This window comes from Lissotriton helveticus, chromosome 6 (genome assembly GCF_964261635.1).
Source record: "Lissotriton helveticus chromosome 6, aLisHel1.1, whole genome shotgun sequence".
In the NCBI taxonomy this organism is placed as follows: Eukaryota; Metazoa; Chordata; class Amphibia; order Caudata; family Salamandridae; genus Lissotriton; species Lissotriton helveticus.
In genome coordinates, this window is record NC_136067.1 from 965,593,335 (window position 1) to 965,616,437 (window position 23,103).

Below are 23,103 nucleotides of genomic sequence, written 5' to 3' on the forward strand. Positions count from 1 at the left end.
TAGGTGGGTCATGGATAAGGGAGGCTATCAACGTGCACTGTACTCCAACCCAAAACGGCAACATCTTACCGGCCCCACTGCCCACACAGGGAAACAAGGGCACCAAGCTACGAAAAAACTAGGATGGCACAAGAAACTAACACTGCTCACTCCCCTAAGGGAATCCGAACAACTCAGCAGGTTGAGCACGTGCCTGGGCTTTGACAAATGGGACCTAATCGGTATTTCCTCAGTGGGGGACCTTTGAAAACATAACACTATGGTTTCCATCGCAGCTCTCCAAAAAGAATACCAGCTTGCGGAGTCTGAGACCTTCCGGTATCTCCAAATCCAACGTGCACTCATATCGCTGTCATCGCTAGCAATGGGGCTCTGTCCGAGGCCTCCCCGCTGGAGGATCGACTTCTGACTGACCTAATGACACACAAAGCGATCTCACTCACCTACCGCAAACTGATGAACAATAAACCCGACCCAGTGGTGCGCCTCCGACAACTTTGGGAGACTGACTTAGGGTACCTTGATGATGATGACTGGCAGGAGGCCCTCTCCTCCCCAAGGGAAGTTGCGATCCCAATGCGCCTACGCCTTGTCCAACTCAAAACCCTGCACAGAACATGTCTATCAGCACATATACTGGTCAAGATGGGCAGGCGCCCGGATCCTGGGTGCCTTAGAGGGTGCACTGTCAAAGGTATTTTCTTCCATGCGATTTGGGAGTGTCCGCAGCTCCAGTCCTACTGGGTGAAAATTGTCTCTACACTAGAGCGGGTATGTGGGAAAACCATTGTTCACTCTCCGCGTTTTTGTCTGATAAATGTGTGGGAGGCCATGGACTTGACTCAAACAGAACGCACATGGGCGTCCCTGGGGTTCGTTCTTGCAAAAATGAATATTGCTCAGGGGTGGGGGGTCGAAACCTACCTAGGTTTTCAAAATGGGCCTAAGATATGGACAATGCCATGGTTGAGAAAAAGATGTGTTCAAGCATAGATATTGTCCAGCAAAATTGGACCGCAAATGGGCAAAATGGAACACATCACGCGGTGGCATCTGTATATCTCCTTCAATTGAATTGCGGAAACATGCTTTGGACATTGACCTGCCTACTGTTTAAAGTGGTATTGAGGAACGCTTGGCTATGTGTACATGCCTGTGAGGCTTCACTATTATATGTTAACATTATGTGGTTATGTGACCCGCCATTGTACCATCACTTTTGTTTAATAAAAAGAGAATAAAACCAAATACAAAGGCAGAATTATCTAAAAGATGCACCCAAGTGGCAGGGAGTAACCATTAAGAAAAGGAACAAGTGTGCTATGTAACAGTAAAGAAGGCATTATCATAATGTGAGAAAACTACCACAAGTGCTGGTAAAACACTCGGGAAGAAGAACAGCTATTCTGGGTCACATGTTAAGAACAGGGAGTGTTACCTCTGCAGCGGTGGTGACCATTTAGTCCGAGACAAGAAATGTCCTGATACCAGACAGAAGTGTTTGTTTTGCAAAATTTTGGGTGACTTTACCAGAGTGTGAAGAAAGAAACTGTCTTCCTCAAAAGTTAAAGGGCTGCTGGAGGAGTCAGACTCCTTTGATGAAAATATGAAACAAGAGAACTTTGTTTTGAGTATTGAATCAAATGTTTTAGATGTAAATCCCCATTCTATCAATAAGCCTGTGTATTAAATGAATGTTGGGGGTGTTGTTAACATTGCAGCAGACTCAAGTTCTCTGTACACCATCATAAACAATTTTTTGTGGGAGGAGAGATTTACGGGAATTTTGGGAACGCAACTACTTCCTACCATCATCCTTTGTGAGAGTTTTACATGAGAGCTAATTCCCTTAAGAGGGTTTTGGGTTGCTGAGAATGGACCTTCTCTTCTGAGGCGGATTGGCCAAAGAGCATTGGGAATTATTCTTGATCCCAACAACCCTTAACAAGTGTTGCTCATAGGTCAAGATGATTCTTTTGACAAGGGATTAAGGGGCAACATTTCTAAATTATTCACAAGGGAACTGGAAGGATTTACCCTCAAAAGCAGCAGTCTCAAACGATTCGCTTGGGAGTGACTGGTAGCTCACTAGCACCCACAAAGAAGCTCTTAGAGGTGAAGTCAAGCCCAGTATCATTCAGAGAGTCTGTGCATTTTAAAGAAGACAGCACTGCTCAACTCAAGACCCTTAGAAGTACAGCCAGCCAAATCAATGGGAGGGCCTTATGATGACACTCAAAAACGTACTGTGTTGCCAATGGGGTATGCCACATGAGAACCTGTATCCAATCTCAGTCTAGCTAAAGCACAACAAAACTGCCCATGTTTTAGGCGCTGCTCTATCAGTTGCACCATGTGTGTAAATAATGGACCATGAAAGAATAGTGGTAACAGTACCTTTTTTTGTTGGATCTGTTTGATAGGTTTACATATGTTACATAGATGACAGGAATTATACATTTCCAAAAAGAAGCAGCAAGCAATCTCCAAAACAGAGTATTCAGCACAATAAAACAAAAATACGAGCACATAAATAGCATCTAATTGTCTCTCTGACGAAAATCATCCTACCCTAGGTCTAACATGTGAATAAAATCATTCCAATGTAGCTACATTTCCTTATGGAAACACGGAGCAAACGTACTGTGTGTGCATATATTAGAGTCATATATACAACTTATATGGTTCCTCCAGACCACGTCACTATGACCAACTTATTGATCAAACGACCATATAGATAACATTAAAACAATTGAACAACCAAATGGAGGGACAAGGAGAGAAAGCAGGTACCCTACATATAACGACTCTTGACCATTATAAAGCTACTAATTATACGTTCGCACATATGCATATTTTATCATCATAATATTAATACAATCTGGCTTGAGGTAAATGAAACATACTAGACATTCCAGATCACATTTTGAGACACATTACGACACTTGTATTGAATCGCTTTGGTAAGTGTTAAGGTTAAGAATGCCTGGCGGATCGTCCGAGGTTAACAACCCTTGAAGTGTGCACAACATTGTGTTCCATGCCATGAAAATGGGGTATTTACGAAGTCCTAACGTGTCCTCCTTTACTAATGAGACTGCTTCGGCCTTGCCACTGTTTAACATAGAGTGAAACCCTGCTTTAAGCGGTGGGGGATCTTCTGCCTTCCATCAGAGTGTAATAAGCCTTTTAGCCACGACTAAACCCAGATCTAAAAATCTAGAAGAGGCTTTATGCTTTTTACTTCTAGGGAATATCCCCGTTATACACGCTTCCCATGTCTACGGCAACTCCCCATCCACGCTAGTATTTAGGGCTCAGATCACCTCATCCCAATACTCTGGCAATTTAGGGCAGGACCAAAGCATATGTAATAGATCAGCATCTATCAGTCTGCATCGTGGGCAACATGCATTTAACCTAGTAAAATATCTGTTAATCTTATCCGGGGATAGGTACGATTTGTGCCCAACATAAAATTTAATCAGCCTGAATTACGCATTTCTGGGGTTCTGTCTGGAGCTTTCCAATAATATGGACCATTCCATAGCTATGTATGATCATGCCATGTCTGTTTCCCATTAATTTTGTATTGGTGTTAAATCAATTATGGTGTGTTCCCGAATCGATTCCGCAAACCCTTTTACGAGATGCCGCCCTGTACCCATCACATGTACGTACGGCATTTGGAGGAGTGTTGGGGGTTCCTGCGAGATGTTTCCCCAATATCGCCTCAACATGGCCAACCAAGAGGCAGGGTTCAAGAATTGCCTTGGAGGGACACCCTCTTCCTCGGACAGAGAGAGAAATGTCAGCAGCGTGCCCTCCATATATAGATCTCCCAGTGTGGATATATCTACCCCCTGCCAATCTGTAAGGTCCGCCACCCTGACACAACCCCTCGCTTTCCGCATACCTAACAATGGATTGACTGGCACATATGGCGTAACATGCCTAGTTAGGAGCAATGCCCTGCAAAAGCATTTCTGAGCTATCTGCACTAGTAGAGGAAGCGACTCGTGTGATTTATTGCAGGGATGGAAAAGAAAGAGAATAAAAGAAAGAGAATCCTATCACGAGAAATACAGGGGCTCGTGTTCTGCTGTGTCTGCCAGATGTAGTTCCTCCACCCTTCACCGCGTGTTGTTCCAGATAAAGTCCCTTATAATACCCTCTAATGATCGAAAGAAGGACGCTGGAAGGTAGTTTGGAAGGTTAGCAAAGTAATAAAGTAAGTGTGACAGCATTCCCATTTTTATCAATTCCACCCTACCCATTACTGAAAGATTAAGTGTTTTCCAAAATTCAATTTGGTATTTTAAAGCTGTGACTGCTCTATTTATATTGCCGTCCAGGAGATCCCTTGTGTTGTGGTAAATACCTATACCCAAATATCAAAACGCCACTGGTTGCCATGTCACCAACGTTCTATCCACCTCCAAATGAGAAGCATCTGTCCCAGGAGTAAAAGGGAATAGACAAGACTTACCCCAGGGCACACCCACTCCAGATAGTGAAGCATATAGTTTTAGGGTGTCCGGGATGATCCGGGAAATTGCCTGTAGATCTTTAACATAGAGCAGAATGTCGTATGCATACAGCGAGACCGCTTGCAGGTCATCCAATGGTGTGAACCCCCGGGCCGTTGCTGTTTGCCACAACGCTATTGCCAGTGGCTCTATAGCCAAGTAATAGATCAATAGGGAACGAGGATACCCCTGCCTAGTTTCCCTTTCTATCAATATGGGCATGGAAAACAGAGCTCCCAGACGGACCCGAACTGCAGGTGCTCCGTATAATAGTTTAATCAAGCTCAGCATGTATGGCCCAAAACCAAAGTGATGAAGCACTTCAAACATGTATGGTAACTCAACCGTATCAAACGGCTTCTCCAGGTCCAATACAACACAGCCAGCAGTTGGACAATTCAATGCAGCACAGCGCATCACCCCGAACAGCCTGTGAATATTAAGGGATAAGCTTTAAGCTGGCCCAAATCTGTTCTGGTCCAGGTGGACCAAATGAGGGATGACGGGTGCTGTCTGCCCACCAGGACACCTGCTAGGATTTTATAGTCCCCGTTCAGTAAAGCCAGGGGGCAGTAAGCACTTGTGTGCGTAGGGTTTCTGCCCGGATTTGGAAGAGTGATCGAGGTTGCTTCTGTGATGGAGGTCAGGAGGGAAAGGCCTTCTAGTGCTTCCATGTATACCTTAAGAAGTTGCAGGCTTAAAAGATCAGCATACATTTTCTAAAATTCGTGGATGAAACCATCAGGTCCCAGCACCTTGCCAGATGGCAAAGCCTGAATTGTACCCCTGATCCCTTGTAGCGTGAGCGGGGCGTCCAGTTCAATCCGCTGCTCCAGAAAGGCCATCCAGAAACTCCTGTATAGCTACCTCAGGGACACTCAGGGCAGACCTATATAATTGTGTGAAATGTGTGGTCAGTTCACTGTGTATTTCATGAGTAAATTGAAGCCCCCCGGCACCAGCGAGTGATGATGGTTGATGATTGTTCTTGTTTGACCAGTCAAGCCAGGAGAGGTCCTGATCGATCCGCCTTAGCATGCGCAGCAAAATTTAGACAGTGCTGACGTTCTAGGAGTTCAGCATGTTTCCCTTGCGCCTCTAACAAAGGGGCAGTTTCCGCAGCATCTGCAATCACTCGAGATTCTAGTGCCAACAGCTCCCTTTCTACTGTGAATAGGTCCAACTCTATCTGCTTTCGCAATCCAGGAATCCCGCCCTCCTAGGCCAGAGTTACACAGTGTGGATTGTGATCAGAGTGTGTACGTCCCCAATACTATGAACCCACAATGTAGGGAGGTAAAGATGGAGAGACGAAAAACCTGTCTAAGCGAACATGCAAATTATGAGGCACTGAGAAGAAGGAGTACACCCTTAAACCGGGGTTACGATGTCTCCAGACACCAATCAGGTCCCATCCATCCGCCCATCCGTTCAGCACCGCAGAATTGGCCGTGGCAGTCGTACCTCTAAGAGGGGGAAGGATCTATCCATGCCCGTGTCCAGTACACTCACTTTTAAAGTCCCCTCTAATTAATCATGGAACCTCACATCATTTCTTCAACTCTTGGGACAACAGGCTAAATAACTGACCTTGATCAATATTAGTGACATACATGTTTCCTATCAGGATATGGCGTCCATCTAATCTGCCCTTCAGGAGCACATACCTGCCTTCTTTGTCGGTAAGGACCTCATCTATTGCAAAAGGTATACCTAGGCAGATCCAGATCAGGGCCCCTCGTCCAAATAAAGAATAATCTGTGGCATATACTTTACCTCTCCACCTACGTTGTAAACTGGCTATTTCCACCGCGTTAAAATGTGTCTCTTGTAAGAGCACTATACGCACATTGTGTCTCTTGAGGTATGAGTATAATGCATACCTACGGGATGGCATTCGGAGACTCCGCACATTCCATGTGATTATCGTGTGATCCATCCCGACATTATTTTAAGTAAGAAATTAAATGTACCTCGGCCTACGCATATACCTTTGAGTATGAATCGAATATGCACTGCAACATCTCTTATACCCCCCAGAGTGGCTCCTGCAATTAAAGGGAAAAGGGATAGACCAACAGGGTAAGGGCAAAACATTATACGGGCAACCCTCATACCCATGGGGTGTTGTCCAAACCTAACAAGCAGCAGCACAACCGCATGTCCGGCTGGTTCCCAATAGATGGGAGGAATAAAGGGATGTGTCCCCACGAAGGGCATGCCATTGTGAATCCTCAAGTGTCTTCTAATTATGTATTGGAAAAGATGAGCAGCGGAAAATAACCCACAGGGCCTAGTGCAGTTTCCAGTCTACTACCCTATGGGCAGACAGCGCCATGCCGTATGACAATATAAAGACAGTACCCAAGGCAGTTCATGAGGCAGTTCTTGTAGAAGGCACCATTCTCAGTCTAAGTCATACAATACCATCCGCAGTCTGTGGCGTGACGTTGGGCATTCGGAACAAAACCTTGTCCGACAAATCCACTGCCGACGAGCCTCTATCTTCTGAGGAAAGAGGTGAAGTGTCAGCTTTGTTGTCCAGCTCCGCATTTTCTGCCAACTGTTCCGCAATGCGGACCACCGCCTCCCGCTCCTGGCGAATTTGGTCCAGGCCAGGTGCCACCAATAGGCCAAGGAGTCGCTTCCTAGGACGTCGCGGTCTTTCTCCACTTGCCTCCCCAGTCCATGCAGCTTATGTGCCCAGAGGCCATGGGCCAGAATACTGACCCAAAGTCCCAAGCCAGTCCCAGGCATCCAGAGGTGTGTCATAGAATCCAGACTTTCCATTAAAAAACACTTGGAGTTTGGCCGGAAACAGCAATGAGTAAGAAATGTTCAATTGACAAAGCTGGCAGGAAAGACCTTCGTTGTCATTGGACCTTTATAATGTAATCGGGAAAGAATAGGACCTTGGTATTCTCAAACTTGACGTCATCCAATTTCCTTGTTTCTCGCAGGATCGTGTCTCGATCCTTGAAGTGCAGCAATTTAAAGATGAGCGGTCGTGCTATGGCGCCCGGAGGTGGCTTCCTGCCCGGGACACCATGCGCTCTTTCAATGGTGAAGAACGTGGAGAACGTGGTATGTGGTTATATGGTCTTGAGCCATTGCTCCATGAAGGTTAATGCATACTGACCTTCCGCTCCTTCCGGCAGCCCAATCAGCTGTATGTTATTCCTCCTGGAGCGGCCTTCCTGTGGTAACAGTACCTTGAGTTGTAACCAGGGTTGAAAAAGAGAAGCATCACTATTTTACAGTTACAAAATTTGCTGGTAGCTCGTGAGGAGTTTCCTTGAACAAAAGTGGTGCACTCTACAGAAAAGGTTAAAGACTACTGCTCAAAAGGAATACTATACCTGTTTCAACCAAAATGCAGAGCATTCCCATTGCGGTCAGAGAGGATGTGAAAATGGAATTTATGAAGTTAGAGAAGGAGAAAATAATTGAGCAAGGGGTATCTTCGGAGTGGTTAACACCATTAGTGGTAGCTAGAAGTCACAATGGCAAGATAAGATTGTATTTTGACTTGAGGGATCGCAACAGGAGCATTTTGATTGACAAATTCCCTTTACCAAGAATTGGTGAACTTTTGACTTTGACTAAGGGTGTAAAGTAGTTTACCACATTAGATTTGAATGTAGCCTACCATAAAGCGCTACTTCACCTAGATAGTAGGTCAATGACAACCTTTATCATTCAATTTGGGTGTTATCAGTTCTGCTGCATTCCAACTGGCCTCATATCAACAGCTGCAGCGTTTAAACATATCATGCATAACATCTTTAATGGGATGAATAGCATTGCTTTCTTTCAGGTAGAAATGTTCCTGATGGGCATGACAAGGGAAAAACATGGTACCAGGCTTCTCAAAGTGTTATGGCTACTTGAAGAAACAAGCATTGGAAATGCAATAGGTCTCGCATTAGGAAAGTTTGAGCTATTGGTCTTATAAATGACATTTTTTAAATGTATGTTTTGTTTTTTAAAATAGCTACATTAATAGCTTTGTCATTTACAATGCCAATAGTTATAACTTTCGCAAATGTGACACCTATAGCATTTGTAATGCAACATGTTTTGTATTTACGTGACTTAGATGTATTGATATTACAAATAACAATGGTTTTTGATTTTTTTAAAATAATTAATACTTAAATAATTTATTTAATTTGTAATGGCAATAGCTTAACCTTTTGTAAATAACTTTTGTGAAGATTATGTTCAGTGTTTTTTATTGTGACGAAAATTCAAGAACAGAAGTGAAATATTAACATCTTTTTGTGATTTGTAATAAAGCTTGAAAACAGCTTGAAACATTGAAAGAACATATTTGAACCAGTGATGCTGTGGTGGTGCTGAGTGATGCTGTTGTTGCGCTGAGTGATACTGTGGTTGCGCTGAGTGATGCTGTGGTTGCGCTGAGTGATGCTGTGGTGGTGCTGAGTGATGCTGGGGTGGCACTGAGTGATGCTGGGGTGGCGCTGAGTGATAATGTGGTGGTGCTGAGTGATAATGTTGTGGTGCTGAGTGATGCTGGGGTAGCGCTGAGTGATGATGTGGTGATGCTGAGTGGTGCTGTGGTGGTGCTGAGTGATGCTGGGGGTGATTCTGAGTGATGATGTGGTGATGTTGAGTGGTGCTGAGTGATGCTGGGGTGGTGCTGATTGATGCTGTGGTGTTGCTGAGTGATGCTGTGGTGGCGCTGAGTGGTACTGTGGTGGTGCAGAGTGGTGCTGTTGTGGTGCTGAGTGATGCTGTGGTGGTGCTGAGTGATGCTGTGGTGGTGCTGAGTGATGCTGTGGTGGTGCTGAGTTGTGCTGTGGTGGTGCTGAGTGGTGCTGTGGTGGTGCTGAGTGATGCTGTGGTGGTGCTGAGTGATGCTGTGGTGGTGCTGAGTGGGAGATGGGGAGAGGGAGAAAAAGGAGAGCAGGGAGAGGGTAAAGAAAGGGAGAGAGGAGAGGGAGGGGGAGAGAGGAAAGATAGAGGGGGAGAGAGGAGAGAGAGACGGAGACGGAGAGAGAGGAGAGGGAAGAGAGGGAAAGGGAGAGAGGGAGAGGGAAGTGAGAGAAAGGGAGAGAGGGAAAGGGAGAGAGGGTAGAGGGAGGGTAAGAAGAGAGGGGGAGGACGAGAGCGAAGGACGGAGGGGAGAGATAGGGGAGGGAGAGAGGGATAGAGAGAGGAGAGCAGGCAGAGGGGAGATGGGGAGAGGGAGAAAAAGGAGAGCAGGGGGAAGGTAAAGAGAGGGAGAGAGGAGAGAGAGGGGGAGAGAGGAGAGAGGGAGAGGGTGAGAGGAGAGAGGAGAGAGAGTGAAAGCGGAGAGAGGAGAGAGGGAGAGGGAAGTGAGGGAAAGGGAGAGAGGTAGACGGAGAGAGGGAGAGTGAGCGAGTGAGGGGAGGGAGATAGAGGGAGGACGAGAGGGAAGGAGGGAGAGGAGAGGGAGTGGAGTGAGAGAGTGAGAGAGAGAGGAGAGCAGGGAGAGGGATAGAGGAGGAGAGAGTGAGAACCATGTTATCGACTCCAGCACCATGAAATACCAGGAAGGCACGTTTGGTTTAGGAGCTTGATGCATAATAAAAAAAAAACAAGCAAATAAATGGAAGCACTCCTCATGGAAACGGGGAACCTTACAGGCTAGATTTTAATTGGGGTCAGGAACTGTGAATTAAGGGGATTCCGCCACGCAACATTACACTGTAGAAGTTGTGAATACAACGTAACTGGGTGTAGGCAGAGAAATTAGGTCAAACAAATGATATTCCGGAATACACTTCAGTCTTGAATCCGAAAATTTACCAAGTAGGTAGTACACTGTAAATAAACATTTAGGATAATGCTAAGTTTGGCAGGCACATTTTTGCTGAGCAGCCGAGTGCTTTGCAGTGGCATGCTCAGTGTGAGGCAGTACAATTTACACAGCGACTACAACAAGCATTGGGGTGTATTAGTCAAACAAAGACGCAAGCACAGTGTGAGGGTGAGGGGGCAACGCAGGGGGGAGGATTACAAACGCCACAGGAGAGGGGAGCAATTGGGGTGCGGCGGAAGCATCAAAGGGCTGGGAATGCGTGGGGGAAAGGGGCGCAACACGGTGAAATGGAGCAAGCTGGCCACGCGCACATGCACGCAAGCTTGCAGCCAGGGAAAACAGGGGTAGCAATTTGAAAAGCCCCTGTACAAAATGTCGAGCAAGCTCGACCTACAAAGACCATTATGCTGCTTATATGGAGGGCTCTGGCTATCCAATCCGAGCATGCTGACTCCACCCGCATTTGTATTGGAATGCATGATTCTTACAGCCCTTTAAAACCTATCGTTTAGATGTTTGTTTAAAGCAGAGGTCTTCAAACTTTTGGATGCCGAGACCCCCTGTCAACAATTTCAAGCGTAAGGACCCCCTCCTGACAAAAATTTCTAAACCTCTAGGTTATGCGGAAGGTGAGGACCAAATTATGCGACAGGCTTGACTAAATTGTGTGAGTACAAAATGTAAATAATGTTCTGTGATGCTGCGTATTTTGGGGTAGCATTGCTTTATTATTTAGAATTTTTTTAAACGCAGTAATACTGAGGAAAGATTTCACTCCATCAGTACCAGTTTATAACCAAAATACAGCAATTATCATCAGAAAGATGTCTAGTCAATCTCTGTGAAGGGCTTCCCAATCCGCAGGAATACGCGCTGCCACATTAGAAGCTCACCTGGCCATGGCTGGGAGCAGCAAGGGTGCATTCAAACCGTGGCGGTCTTGTGCAGAGTTAAGCAGTTTACCCATGCCCCTTTCCTCTCACCCCCTTCCTTCCATCCCTCTCTTCTCTCCTCTCCCAACCCCGGATCCCTCTCTCACATTGCAAGCAGATGGTTATTAGCCCCAGGACACCTTTTGGTAACAGTAGCGCACTACAAGTGTAAATAATAGGCAGAAGCAGGGGATCCACTAGACCCGAACTTCATGGGGAGGGGGTTAACACTCCCAGCCAGGGCTTGTCCAAGCACTGGTCGCACACGGTGCAACAGTCTTTCCACCTTCTCCATGAATTCCCTCACTACCACTCACCAACAATACACCTCATCTCTCTATAGCACCTGTCTGACAAACATTTCATTTTTTTATAGCGTTACTCATAGTTTACTCACACTCAGTTCTGTGATGTGCATGGTACATCTTCTTTGTACCAGGCACTTTAACCTTCTGCACTGTGTGGGTGACAAGAGTGCCCATGTGACTGCACGGTGAGCAATGCAACAGTGTGAGAGTAGGGTAAAAGGAGTGACTGCAGGGTGAGTGAGGTGACCATATGAATTTGGGTTCGGCTGTAAGTGCAGAGTGGGACGAATTAGTGCATGGTTAGTGATGACCTTGTTTGAGGGAGCTACAGATTGAGCAGTAAGGGGGGGACAGGTGAGTGGAGTGTCACATGAGTGCAGGGTGAGAAGTGTGCTCGTGTGACTGCACGGTGAGGTACAGAGTGAATAATGCAAGCAAATGTTTAGTGCAGAGTGATCACTGTGAGAGCAGGATGAATGTTGTGAGTGCATGGTGATCAGTGTGAGTGCATTGTGATCACTGAGTACATTATGATCACTGAGTGCAGGGTGAGTGGGTGAATGTTGTGAGTGCATGGTGATCAGTGTGAGTGCATTGTGATCAGTGTGAGTGCATTGTGATCAGTGTGAGTGCATTGTGATCAGTGTGAGTGCATTATGATCACTGAGTGCAGAGTGAGCAGGTGAATGGTGTGAGTGCATGGTGATCAGTGTGAGTGAATTGTGATTACGGTAAGTGTAGGGTGAGCTGGTGAATGGTGTGAGTGCATGGTGATCCGTTTGAGTGCATGGTGATCATTGTGAGTGCAGAGTGAGCGGGTGAATAGTGTGAGTGCATTGTGATTGCTGTGAGTGCATGGTGATCAGTGTGAGTGCATTGTGATTGCTGTGAGTGCATGGTGATTGCTGTGGGTGCATGGTGATTGCCGTGAGTGCATGGTGATCGCTGTGAGTGCATGGTGATCGCTGTGAGTGCATGGTGATCGCTATGAGTGCATGGTGATCGCTATGAGTGCATTGTGATCGCTGGGAGTGCAGGGTGAATCTGAAAGTGAAAGCGAGAATTAGAAGTGAGTAGTCTGAAAGCAGGGTGCATTCCCAGAAACTTGAAGCGTAGGGTTTCAGATATAAGTTAAACTATTGCTATAATGGCATTAATCAGGGTTCGAGGGTGGAGGAAATAAATAACGTGCTGATCCTGCAACAAACTTTCAGTCTCATTATTAGGGTTACCAGCTCATTATTTTGATGGCCCAGAAATAAGCAGTCACCTACATCTGTATTTTTTGCACTTATCTGTGAATACTTAGAACAGCAAATATAAATAGAAAGCTCTTTTAATTGTGTTCTAGGGATGCCTCAATGATCCATGACCAATAATTAAAGAGAATAAAGACAGAAAAGTCACATAACTAATTAATACATACTTTTTCATTTAGAACTCAATTTAGTGTCAAGAGCAGGTCTCTGCAGGATCTTTAAACAACACATAGCAGGCATGTTTCTTTTGGCAACCCAGCTTTATATTTCTTTTCATTAAATGCATTCTCACACTACAGCAGTAAGTGTAAAAATACAAATGTAAGGAATAGGCAGAGTGGGGGCCCAGGGGGTACTGGAACCATAAAAAAAACTAATCGTTGGTAATCAGTTAACAAAGGCATGTAAATATGCTAATGGTCTTTAAAGACCTGTGAAAAACTCGGGCCGGAGATAAGACTCCAGACACTGCCCAGCCGAGGCCCCAGGAGCGCGAGCTGCACTGCAGCAGCCCGGGCTGAGACACAGGATGGAGGAGGAGGGGGGCTGAAGCCCTGGAGGCCAGGGGAGAAGTGACACTGTGAAGGTGCGACCCCCTTTGCATCGCTCCACGGCCCCCCTGGGGGTCGCGCCCCACAGTTTGAATACCCCTGGTTTAAAGGGACTTTTACCAATCAAGTTTGAAATAATGCAGTACCCGTGGTACTTTCAAGCTGACAAATCATATGGCCAGGCCTTTTGTACAATATGGTTTAATGCATATACAGTCGAAAACGTATTGTAGACACTGTACTCAAGTTAAAATTACCTTTGTTTAAATGCACGCGCGGCACTGCATCCCCAGATGTTGATCGGAAAGTATTTTTCGGCATGGCGTATGTTCAGCCCTCAGTTCCCTGCACAAGAGTAGCGGAAGAAAGGAATGCTGCACTGAACTTTCCATGATAGCTAGCCCTGCAGTGTGTTTAAGACATTAACAGGGTGTTCATGTAACATATGATGCTCTGCTAAATTTTACATCGCGGCTGGCATTGCATCGTATGTGTGACGTTAGCGTGACATGTAATTCTGGTGAGCAATAGAAGGGAGCTGGTAAATGAATTATCAGTAATATGCTCCTGCTCCTAGATTCACCTAATGGGCAACGATACTGGATGCGTGAAGTCGTGGTGCGGTAATGAACTACCCATTCACGACACTGATACAGCGTATGTGTAGCTGTAATATATAGTTATCACGGAGGTGATGGTGCAATCGGAAAATGGCTGCGAGGAAGACGGCCTCATGCTTTGTTAATATAGCGCTTTTATAGCCAACAATAGACTCATTCATTATGGAGAAGAGGGGCTGCGCGGCAAAAAAAAAAGTATTGGGCAGGCTGCTAAATTTTACATCGCGGCTGGCATTGCATCGTATGTATGACGTTAAAGTGACATGTAATACTGGTGAGCAATAGAAGAGAGCTGGTAAATGAATTATCAGTAATATGCTCCTGCTCCTAGATTCACCTAATGGGCAACAATACTGGATGCGTGAAGTTGTGGTGCGGTAATGAAATACCCTTTTCTGACACTGATACAGCGTATGTGTAGCTGTAATATATAGTTATAACGGAGGTGATGGTGCAATCGGAAAATGGCTGCGAGGAAGACGGCCTCATGCTTTGTTAATATAGCGCTTTTATAGCCAACAATATACTCATTCATTACGGAGAAGAGGGGCTGCTCGGCAAAAGAAAAAAAATTATTGGGCAGGCTGGTGGCCTGAGAAGCGTCCGTGAAGCAGGGGGCGGGGAGCCAACCCTTTGATGTAGCTCACGGCCTGGTGGCCGTGAAAACAAGAAGCCATCAACACACACGGTTATCGTGACTGTGCACAAATTCGGCCCAGCCAAGTAAAGAGTCAGACAAGTCATTGGGCGACATTGCTCGTTTAGCTATAGAAAGTATTTCAAACATGCACCGTCTGCCTGTGTTAATGTTGCAGCCAATCAAACCCTAAACTCGGCATGAAGGTGGCTTTCATAAATGCACAAACTTAAAATTTCGCTCACAGACACTGCTTGGAGCTGAATTCAACTGGCTCGGTGAAAGTAATTCTTTGAAGCTTAAACTCTTACCTCCGAAGTTAGCTTGAAAGTTGCAGTTAGCCCTAATCAATTACAAAATGTAATCAAAATTGAAGAACGTGGGTGAAAGTACGGCCGGCCGGCCGCTCGATGTTTGGGAGGAGTGAAAGTGAAAGTACGGCCGGCCGGCCATGGCAGTGAATAATTAGGGGAGGAGAGGCAGAGCGCACGCTGGGGGAAGCTTGTGGGAGGGAGGCTGGTGGCTTTGAAGTGCAGCGCACAGCTTCAAATGCCTGTGGGGGGGAGGCTGGTGGCTTTGATGTGCACGCGCTTTTTGCCAATGCGCTTGCGCATTAAGCTTGCTTTTCACGGGCACTGCATGGAATCGCCCGATAGTTAAACTCTGGATAAGCCCCTATATTCTCGCAAGCTCAATGCGCAAGCGCATTGACAGGCGAGACCTAAAAAGGCTTGACTGTTGAATGTTTGCCCAAGAATCAGTTACTTACCTGGGATATTTGTTTGTTGACAAGGAAATAATACCCAAACTGGAGTTAATGGAAGCTGTCACCAACTCACAGTAACCTACAGTCAAGAGGATGTGAGATCTTTTTAGGGTCTAGTGGAGTTTTGAGGGAAATTTGTACCCAAATTTGCAGAAAGAGCCAATGATATCATGCAATTGTTAAAGAAGGAAGTACGTTTTGAATGGAACAGTAAGTTACAACTGGATTTTGAAACATTCAAAGCTGATATTAATGATGCTTTACCCCTGAGCAGATTCGACCAAGAACGAGAGTGGTAATTACTACTGATGCTAACAATAGAGGGTTGAGAGCAGTACTTTCGCAGATTAAATATAATGGGAAGGAAGTAACAATTGCATGTAAATCTGAATAGTGCTTCTCGTTGATTGAGAAGAAAGTTGTGCCTTGTGTGCGTGGTGTGAGTTATGTCAGACAGTTTGTATGGGGAGCTGAGTTTTGTTTTAAGAACAGACCATTAACCCCTTTTAAAACTTCTCCCTACAAGTGGAATGGGTAAAGCTACTCCAGGGATTGCCAGGCTGTAATTGTGATTGATGGACTATACCTATGTTGTGGAATACCTTCATACTGTAAAAAATTGTGTGGCTGATTCCTTGAGCAGAGCACTAGCCTCTACTAAGGATAAGGATATGGAATTGAGTGATTGCTTGTACCAGTGCCAGGTGCTATTTCTATTGAAGAGTAGATTTTAGCAAGTGTTAAGGATGAACTTATACATATGGTCAGAAGTAAAATGTTATAAGGCATGGGGGGAAAAGACAGTTTAACACCAGAATTAAGGAGTTTTGGGGAAATCCGACATGAATGTTGCTGGTTATGTTTTGCAAGGACACAGCAGTGTCCCTCCTTCTACTGTAAGACAGAGGATACTGGACATTAATCATAAAGGCCATTTAGGCATAATGAAAACCAAGAGGAATATCAAGGAAATTTACTGGTGGCCAGGGATGGAAGTTGTGTATGAGAGATATGTCCGTTTATTTTATTTAGGGATTGTGCCAAAGCAGATAAATTGCAAGTTACGTTAAGACCACCATTGTCTCCATGCCTCTTTGTGAATATCCGTGGGAAACGGTATGTATAGATATTTTGGGACCAATATGCAGAATGAGTGAGGAAGGTAAGTATGTGATTGTGTTAGTGGACATGTTTTCTAAATGGCCTGAAATAAAGATTGTGACCGGAGCAGATACCAACACTGCAGTGCAATTTATGGAGCAGATGTTTTTGAGGGAATGGTCCCAAGAGAGTGGTTACCGACAACGTCCAGCAATTTACTTCCAAAGAAGTGAAGGAGTTGTTGGGCAGGAATGGGATGGAACATAATTTCATGCCAGTGTATCATCCTGATGGAATGGAAATTTGGAACGATTTAACTGGGTAATCATGGGTAGCATTCAAATCTCTTTAAAGGAAAAGTGTGGCAATCAGAGTTACAGAAAATGATTTGGTCATATCGCACTACGCCCAATGTAACAGGGTTTTCCCCATTCAAATTTTTGAGGCAGCAGGAGATTTACACTAAGGATCTGTGTTGGATGTCTAAGCAAAGGCTCAGTGATTGGTCCCAAGATAAGGTCAGACTGAATACTGAGAAGGCACAAAACACCTATAAGGATTATTATGACTGCAAACATGGTGTATCTAGAGTGATGAAAGTCAAAATTCCACAAATTATATCCAATGGCAGTGACAGATATACTGCACCATTTAAAAGTTGTTAACATGTTTAAGATTTCTGCTAAAGTAACTGATGGAATGGTATGGCAGCTCAGTAGATTGATAAAATGTGATAGGGGTGAGAGAAGGATGTGTGATGAAGAGTGTGAGTGTGCTGGGGAATCTGATCAGCGTGCTGGGGAATCTGATCATAGCTATTGATTATTTGAGAAGACCCCTTGTTAGGGTGGAAAAGAAATAAGGTTGAATGGTAATAACAATGTCGAGTGCAATAAAGAGACCAATATGAGGAGGGAAGTGAAGAATGTGTCTGATGAAGTGGTGAGGAGTGAATGTGGTGGAGAAGATGCATAAGGTCATTCAGTTGTATGGCCGCGTAAATAGAAGGATTTTCTATGACTTGTATACATTTGTTCATTGAGATTTTGGTTCAGTTTGGTTTGGGGGGATTATTGTAGACTGTAACCTTATGTTTGGTATTTTTGTAATAGATAAGCGTATGGTTACACTTATCTTACGCTGTAAGTTAATATTATTCTTTATTTTTGTCGTTCATTTCTTTTAAGATGTGTGTGTTAAATAAAATGGGGAGATGTGTTGTGTCTTGGTTTCTGTGGAATGTGTAACCCTCTGGCAGATTTATAATGTGAGCACCGAAGGATTCCCTGAAGCGTCATTTAAAGAGAAGGTTGGAGGAGGAGGAAGCAGGGCGTGCTAATAAAAAAAGTTTTACTGTTATTCATGAATCTGGGTGAACACCATCCTCTTTCTCTTTGCGCCCCAGTTGACCTCATAGCACATGTTGGCCCAGACTCCTTTGTTTCTGTGCCCCATTGTCTGTAAGAGCCATGTCCTTCCTGCCTGGGCTTCCATGTCTCGGAGCCTCGCTGTCTGTCAGTCTTTTGCCTCTGTCTTTCTCCTTGTCTGGGCGACTCCATGTGTGTGTGTGGCTGGAGGGGGTCAATGACGGCTCACTGACTGTGTGATATGACGCTTTGGAATCTCCTCTGGGCACAGTTCCTGATTGGATACAGCCTTCCTATGAGGCACCGCACAATGAAATGATTATACATTTGCTAGCAAGGCTTCTGAGCAGTACCACCAACAAGTAATCAATGTAAGTGCCTGGAGATTGGTTTCGCCAGTTTTTGCGAGTGGTACCATAAAATACTCTAATACAATATGCAAATTTCTGAAAAAGCAATGCTACTTCTTTTTTTTTATTAACTATTTTTTCTCTGTCAACTGCAATTTGCAGAGTTTGTTGTAAAAAAGAAGAAGACTTCAACACAAGAATAAAGTGCTCTGTCTGTAGTTTAAAGAACATAATTTTCCTACAAAACAACATTCTGCTGTATGCTTACTCTTGACGGGAACTCGCTCTGCAAAAGGGGAGCCTGCATCAGCAAACATAGCATGATTGTCGAGCTTCATTAGCAGAAGTGCCCTGTGATCAGATTTGCAAGGCGCGCCTCATGCAGTAATCCTCCTACAGAGCCTGTGTGCGTGTCTGTGTGAGAGCGTGCATGGCTAGCCTGTGCTCGCTCGCTCGCTCTCTTTCTCACTCTCTCTCTCTTGCTGCTCGCACAGCCCGTGTGAGCTGCCTGGCTGGCTCGGGGAGGAGGGACTAAAAGCAGCAGGAGGAGGAGTGCGGTGGTGGGGGCAGGGAACGGATCCAGTTCGGATTTTCCAGCCGCCCGAGTCCCCAGAAAGAAGTGGATAATAGTTGCTGGAAGCTCGCCTCTTGTGCCATGCTGGGCCAGATAGGCTTCACCAGACGCGTATCTTGCCCATATCCGGGTTAGAGAAGGGAAGGAGGAGAAGGAGGAGAGCGTTTCATTGAAACCCGAACAAAAACTTCTGAGCATGAGAGCAGAAAGGAGCGGCGGAGACGGGCACCGGCAGTAAGGGCACATTACCATTGTCTTGTCACAGACCGGGAGGTTTGGCTTCCTCCTCCAGCCCCTGTTGGGATGAGCATGGCTCGGGTTCTAGGGGGCTAGGCGTGTTCGGTGGGCTCCCCCGCTGGCCTGCTCTCCCGCTGCCGGCTGCGGGGCTCTGGGCTGTGTTTTCGTTTTTTTTTTCTGCTGACTGGGTTTGACTTTGCAATGTTGGAGTGATCATGGCCGCGCAAGTGGTAACGGCGGCGGCGGCAGCCCAGACGAACAATAAGGGAAAAAACCCGGGTCTGTCACCCAGCTTAAGTCCGGAGCGGGGCCCTGGGAAGGCAGGGGCCACAATGCCCGCAGGAGAGCATGGGACCAGCAGCAGCGGCGGAGGGAGCGGCAGCATGAATAACAACAACAATAATGGGGAACACCACCACCACCACCTCCAGCACCACCATCACCACCACCTCCAGCATCACCACGAGCAGCTCAGCATGGCCAGTGCGAGGTCTGCCTCCCCTTCCAGGGACCCCGGCTCCACCAACAACAGCAGCAGTGGCTCCTCCGATGCCATGGAAGGAGGTAGTTCTGCTTTGTCTTCTCCTAGTGGTGGCTTGGAGACTGGTGTCCTACCCAATCATAAGCTGAAGAGTGGTCGAGGAGGGAACGATGATGGAGACCAGCACCCTGCCCACCACCAGCTTCACCACCACCAGGTTCAGCACCTTCATCACCACAGCCACCTCCACCATCCACATCCCCAACAAGTCCACCAGCAACACCACCACCATTCGCAGTCCCTCCACCGACCGCAACACCCCTACCAACAAGGTGCCGGGCAGCAGGTGCCTGACATGGACCCCCATCCTCATGGAGCAGGCCGCACTAAGGAATGTGCCCCAACGGGTCTTCTGGAGCAGCGTACCAAGTCACAGAGTGTTATCCGGGGCCCTTTGGTGAAGGAGGAGGAGGAGGACCAACTGGGGGAGCCAGGTGGTGGCGGTCCCTACTCTGAACAGCAGCAGCCGGGCTTGACACCTATGTCAGGGGTAGTAGGTGGGCCGCACAGCACCAACAATGGCAATGGCCACCAGCACCACCAAGGTGGTGGTGGTCGCGCATCCTCGCACAGCTCGGGCTCCTCTTCATCATCCTCCTCTGACTATAATAACCACTACTATGGTGGCGGGGGCTGCAGTCCTGCCCCTGTTACTGGAAGTAGAGCTGTTGGGCCTGCCTTTGATCAACACAGTGGACAACAAAGCCCTGGTGTAGGGTTGATGCAGCACCCAGAGTCCGGGCCACACAGCTCTACCAATAACACCAACTCTCATGAGGCCTACTCTAACCACAGTGGGCCGACTTACAACCACTACCCAGGAAGCTACCCAGTGCGGCCCAGCCGAGGAGGAGGTGGGGCCGCTCCCATGGAAAGTCGAGCAGGAAGTTACGGTGGCTATGGGGTGGTAGGCTCCCCTCGACATCAGCAAGGTGGCAGCACTTCTGGCGGGACTCCCAGCAGCCTAAATAAGGCTGGAGGCTTCCAAAGGTTTGCAGGGCAGCAGAGCCAGCACCCATCTGGGGCCACTCCTACTTTGAACCAGCTGTTGACCTCCCCTAGTCCCATGATGAGGAGTTGTGGCAGTGGCTACCCTGACTACAGCAGCAGCAGTCCCCATGCCCCCCAGCAGCAGCCGCCAGCAGGCATGGGGAAGGACATGGGCTCACCACAATATGGCAACACCGGCAACCAAGTCTGGGGGGGACCACAAAGGAGCCACCCGGCCTTGAGCCCAGGAAGCTCAGTACACAGCCATGGCAGAGCCCAGGTAAATGGCCAACTTTGACCCTTGTATACCGCTCGGGTCCTAAGACACCATTTTTATTTTTTGATGCATCTATTGATGAACTGTTGGGTGTTGCATTATGCCAGTTGGCTTCCTCAGAGTGCCAAAGGCCACCAGGAATGCATTACATAAAAGATAGGGGACTGACAATACAATAGTAAGAGCTGTGTAAAATAACAACTCAGATATCCTAGCTTACTGGAAATTCCTTTATTTTAAAGGTGGAAGGGTGCTCCTAGTTCGTGAACTGATCCTATAAATTATTCCTTTAACAGCCCTATTAACACCCCTTTGCGTGTTCATGGGTGGGGCATTAATTTGGATTGAATTAAAAAAAAAACACTCTTTGTTTAGGTATATCTGCAGACTTGGCCTTTCCTTTGCAATGGAGAGCACAATCCTTCACCTCACCATTCCCGATTTTTTTTTTTACAGTTACCCAGGTATATGTGTTGAGGTGAAGGTAAGGGCTTATCATTGTGTGGGAATGGGCTCTGCAGTTTAGGGTTAAATGTCACGGTAAAATATTCATAGGTAGAGAAAACATATCTTCTTTCCTCTTTCCTACCTTCACATTCCATGAGGTGAAATGATAAAAGTACAGTGGTGTTTGGTTGTGTTTGCTTTTAAAAAATATCTGCAGTTGTTGCATGCATATGTGTAGAGGAAACGTTCATACATATTGGAAATACGTTAATTTTGTTCCACGTTTGTATTCAGTAAAATAAGTCAGAGATTAAATAGCATCCAACTTGTGTGTTTTTAAAATGAAGGCATTACCATCAATGTTATTAGGATCACGACGAGAGGTAGGTAGGACTGTCGGTTCTTTACGTGGTTCAATATGGCTATAAAAACCTAGCCTTTAGTGTGAGCTTCGAAGGAAAGCGCATACCAGTAAAAGCGGGATCTTTAGCACATGTAGAGCAGCTAATCTTAGTATTTCTGAACATGTGAAAAGCCAATCAATAGGTTATTAATTTATCAGATAACATTATTTTGCGAATCGAATCCATTTAGATTGCTTATTTCAGCTCCCCAGCGCGGCAGGCGAGCAGGAGGCCTCGCGCTATGGTTAGTGCTTGTTGCCTTGCAGCTGAGCCGAAACAGTGACTTGATCTTCTTTGCAAGGTTTGGAATTTGAATTGTGGAGGTAAAGTGGCTGTAATAGTCTCCAGACAGCTGCCTCGGAGTTGACATCTAATCTGCCATCTGATTGGCTCGCCTCTCACCATTGGGCATTTAGCACTGCTGATGTAAATAGAAGTGCTGAGCAGCACACACAGAAGACAGCCATCCTGCCTACACATAATAACAAAGCAATCGCTCCCCGCGGCAGGTGAAAGATCCCCAGGAAAGAAGATTTAAAACAAAAGTACATCTGCAGTTTACATTACAAACACCCTGATCACCTAGAAATACAGTTCATTATTGCTGGCGGAAACAGTCGGGATACTGATTTGCATGCATGTTTCTATTTCATCTGTTTGAACAAAGTGACAGGCTGAAATATGGTAAATGTTAATTTTGTCAAAGCAGTGCCCATATTAAAATGTGTTTAGCTGTCGGGGAGAATGTGCCCAAGCCTCAAGAATTTATATTTTACATTGTGTGTATATTTTTCGTGCCGAACACAAACATGTTTCTGTGTCAGGCTTTTTATTTACCATGTTTTGTTTGTATTGAAATAGGTGTTCTGTGCACGACTGTTATTAGTATTCGTCCTAAACACAGAGCTAAATCTAACATGTTTACCACGTTAGCCTTCGTTTTATAGCAGAATGGCCTACCATGTTTCTTTGGAAATATGCTTCCGATTTGCCCAGTTTGCTAATTTATTTGAATGCTGCTTTTAACATTATGCAAGTGTTGTAGCTCATATCCTATATTCAAAATATTTATTTTTTGTGCATATATTTTTATGCACCAATGTTCAGATTTTTTGTGCACTAATTGCTTACATGTTTTGTGTTGGAAACGTAGTTCTAGATTTTTTTTTAGGAGAGCACCGTGGAATAAATTGTTGGAGATTGCCGCTTTCCTTATGCAGAAAGACCAGAGGTTAGAGATTAAACATTTAACACTTGTTGTTCATGTCCACGTTTTAGTTTTCAAAATATATCTTATTCTCCTCTCGCTACGGCCATTCGTGCTCTATATACGACCATAAGTCTTTACACATTTATGCTTAGTGTGTTCTTTTATTTAGTATTTTTCATCAGCAGGAATTTCAA

At 45.8% G+C, this 23,103-nt stretch overlaps 1 protein-coding gene and 1 long non-coding RNA gene across 7 annotated transcripts in view; one reads left to right on the forward strand and one right to left on the reverse strand.

The window, feature by feature from the left end:
- The window catches only part of LOC144763224 (uncharacterized), a 497,352-nt gene that overhangs the window by 472,748 nt on the left and 1,501 nt on the right, over positions 1 to 23,103 (reverse strand). The window lies entirely within an intron of this gene.
- The window catches only part of ARID1B (AT-rich interaction domain 1B), an 807,447-nt gene continuing 803,122 nt past the window's right edge, over positions 18,779 to 23,103 (forward strand). For 2 of the 4 annotated variants that reach the window (XM_078648614.1, XM_078648616.1), the window contains exon 1: positions 18,779 to 20,851. In XM_078648614.1, the coding sequence (XP_078504740.1) occupies positions 19,256 to 20,851 (1,596 nt within the window). In that variant the 5' untranslated portion in view covers positions 18,779 to 19,255. The remainder of the gene's footprint in view (positions 20,852 to 23,103) is intronic. The other 2 variants (XM_078648615.1, XM_078648617.1) reach the window with 1 other exon arrangement.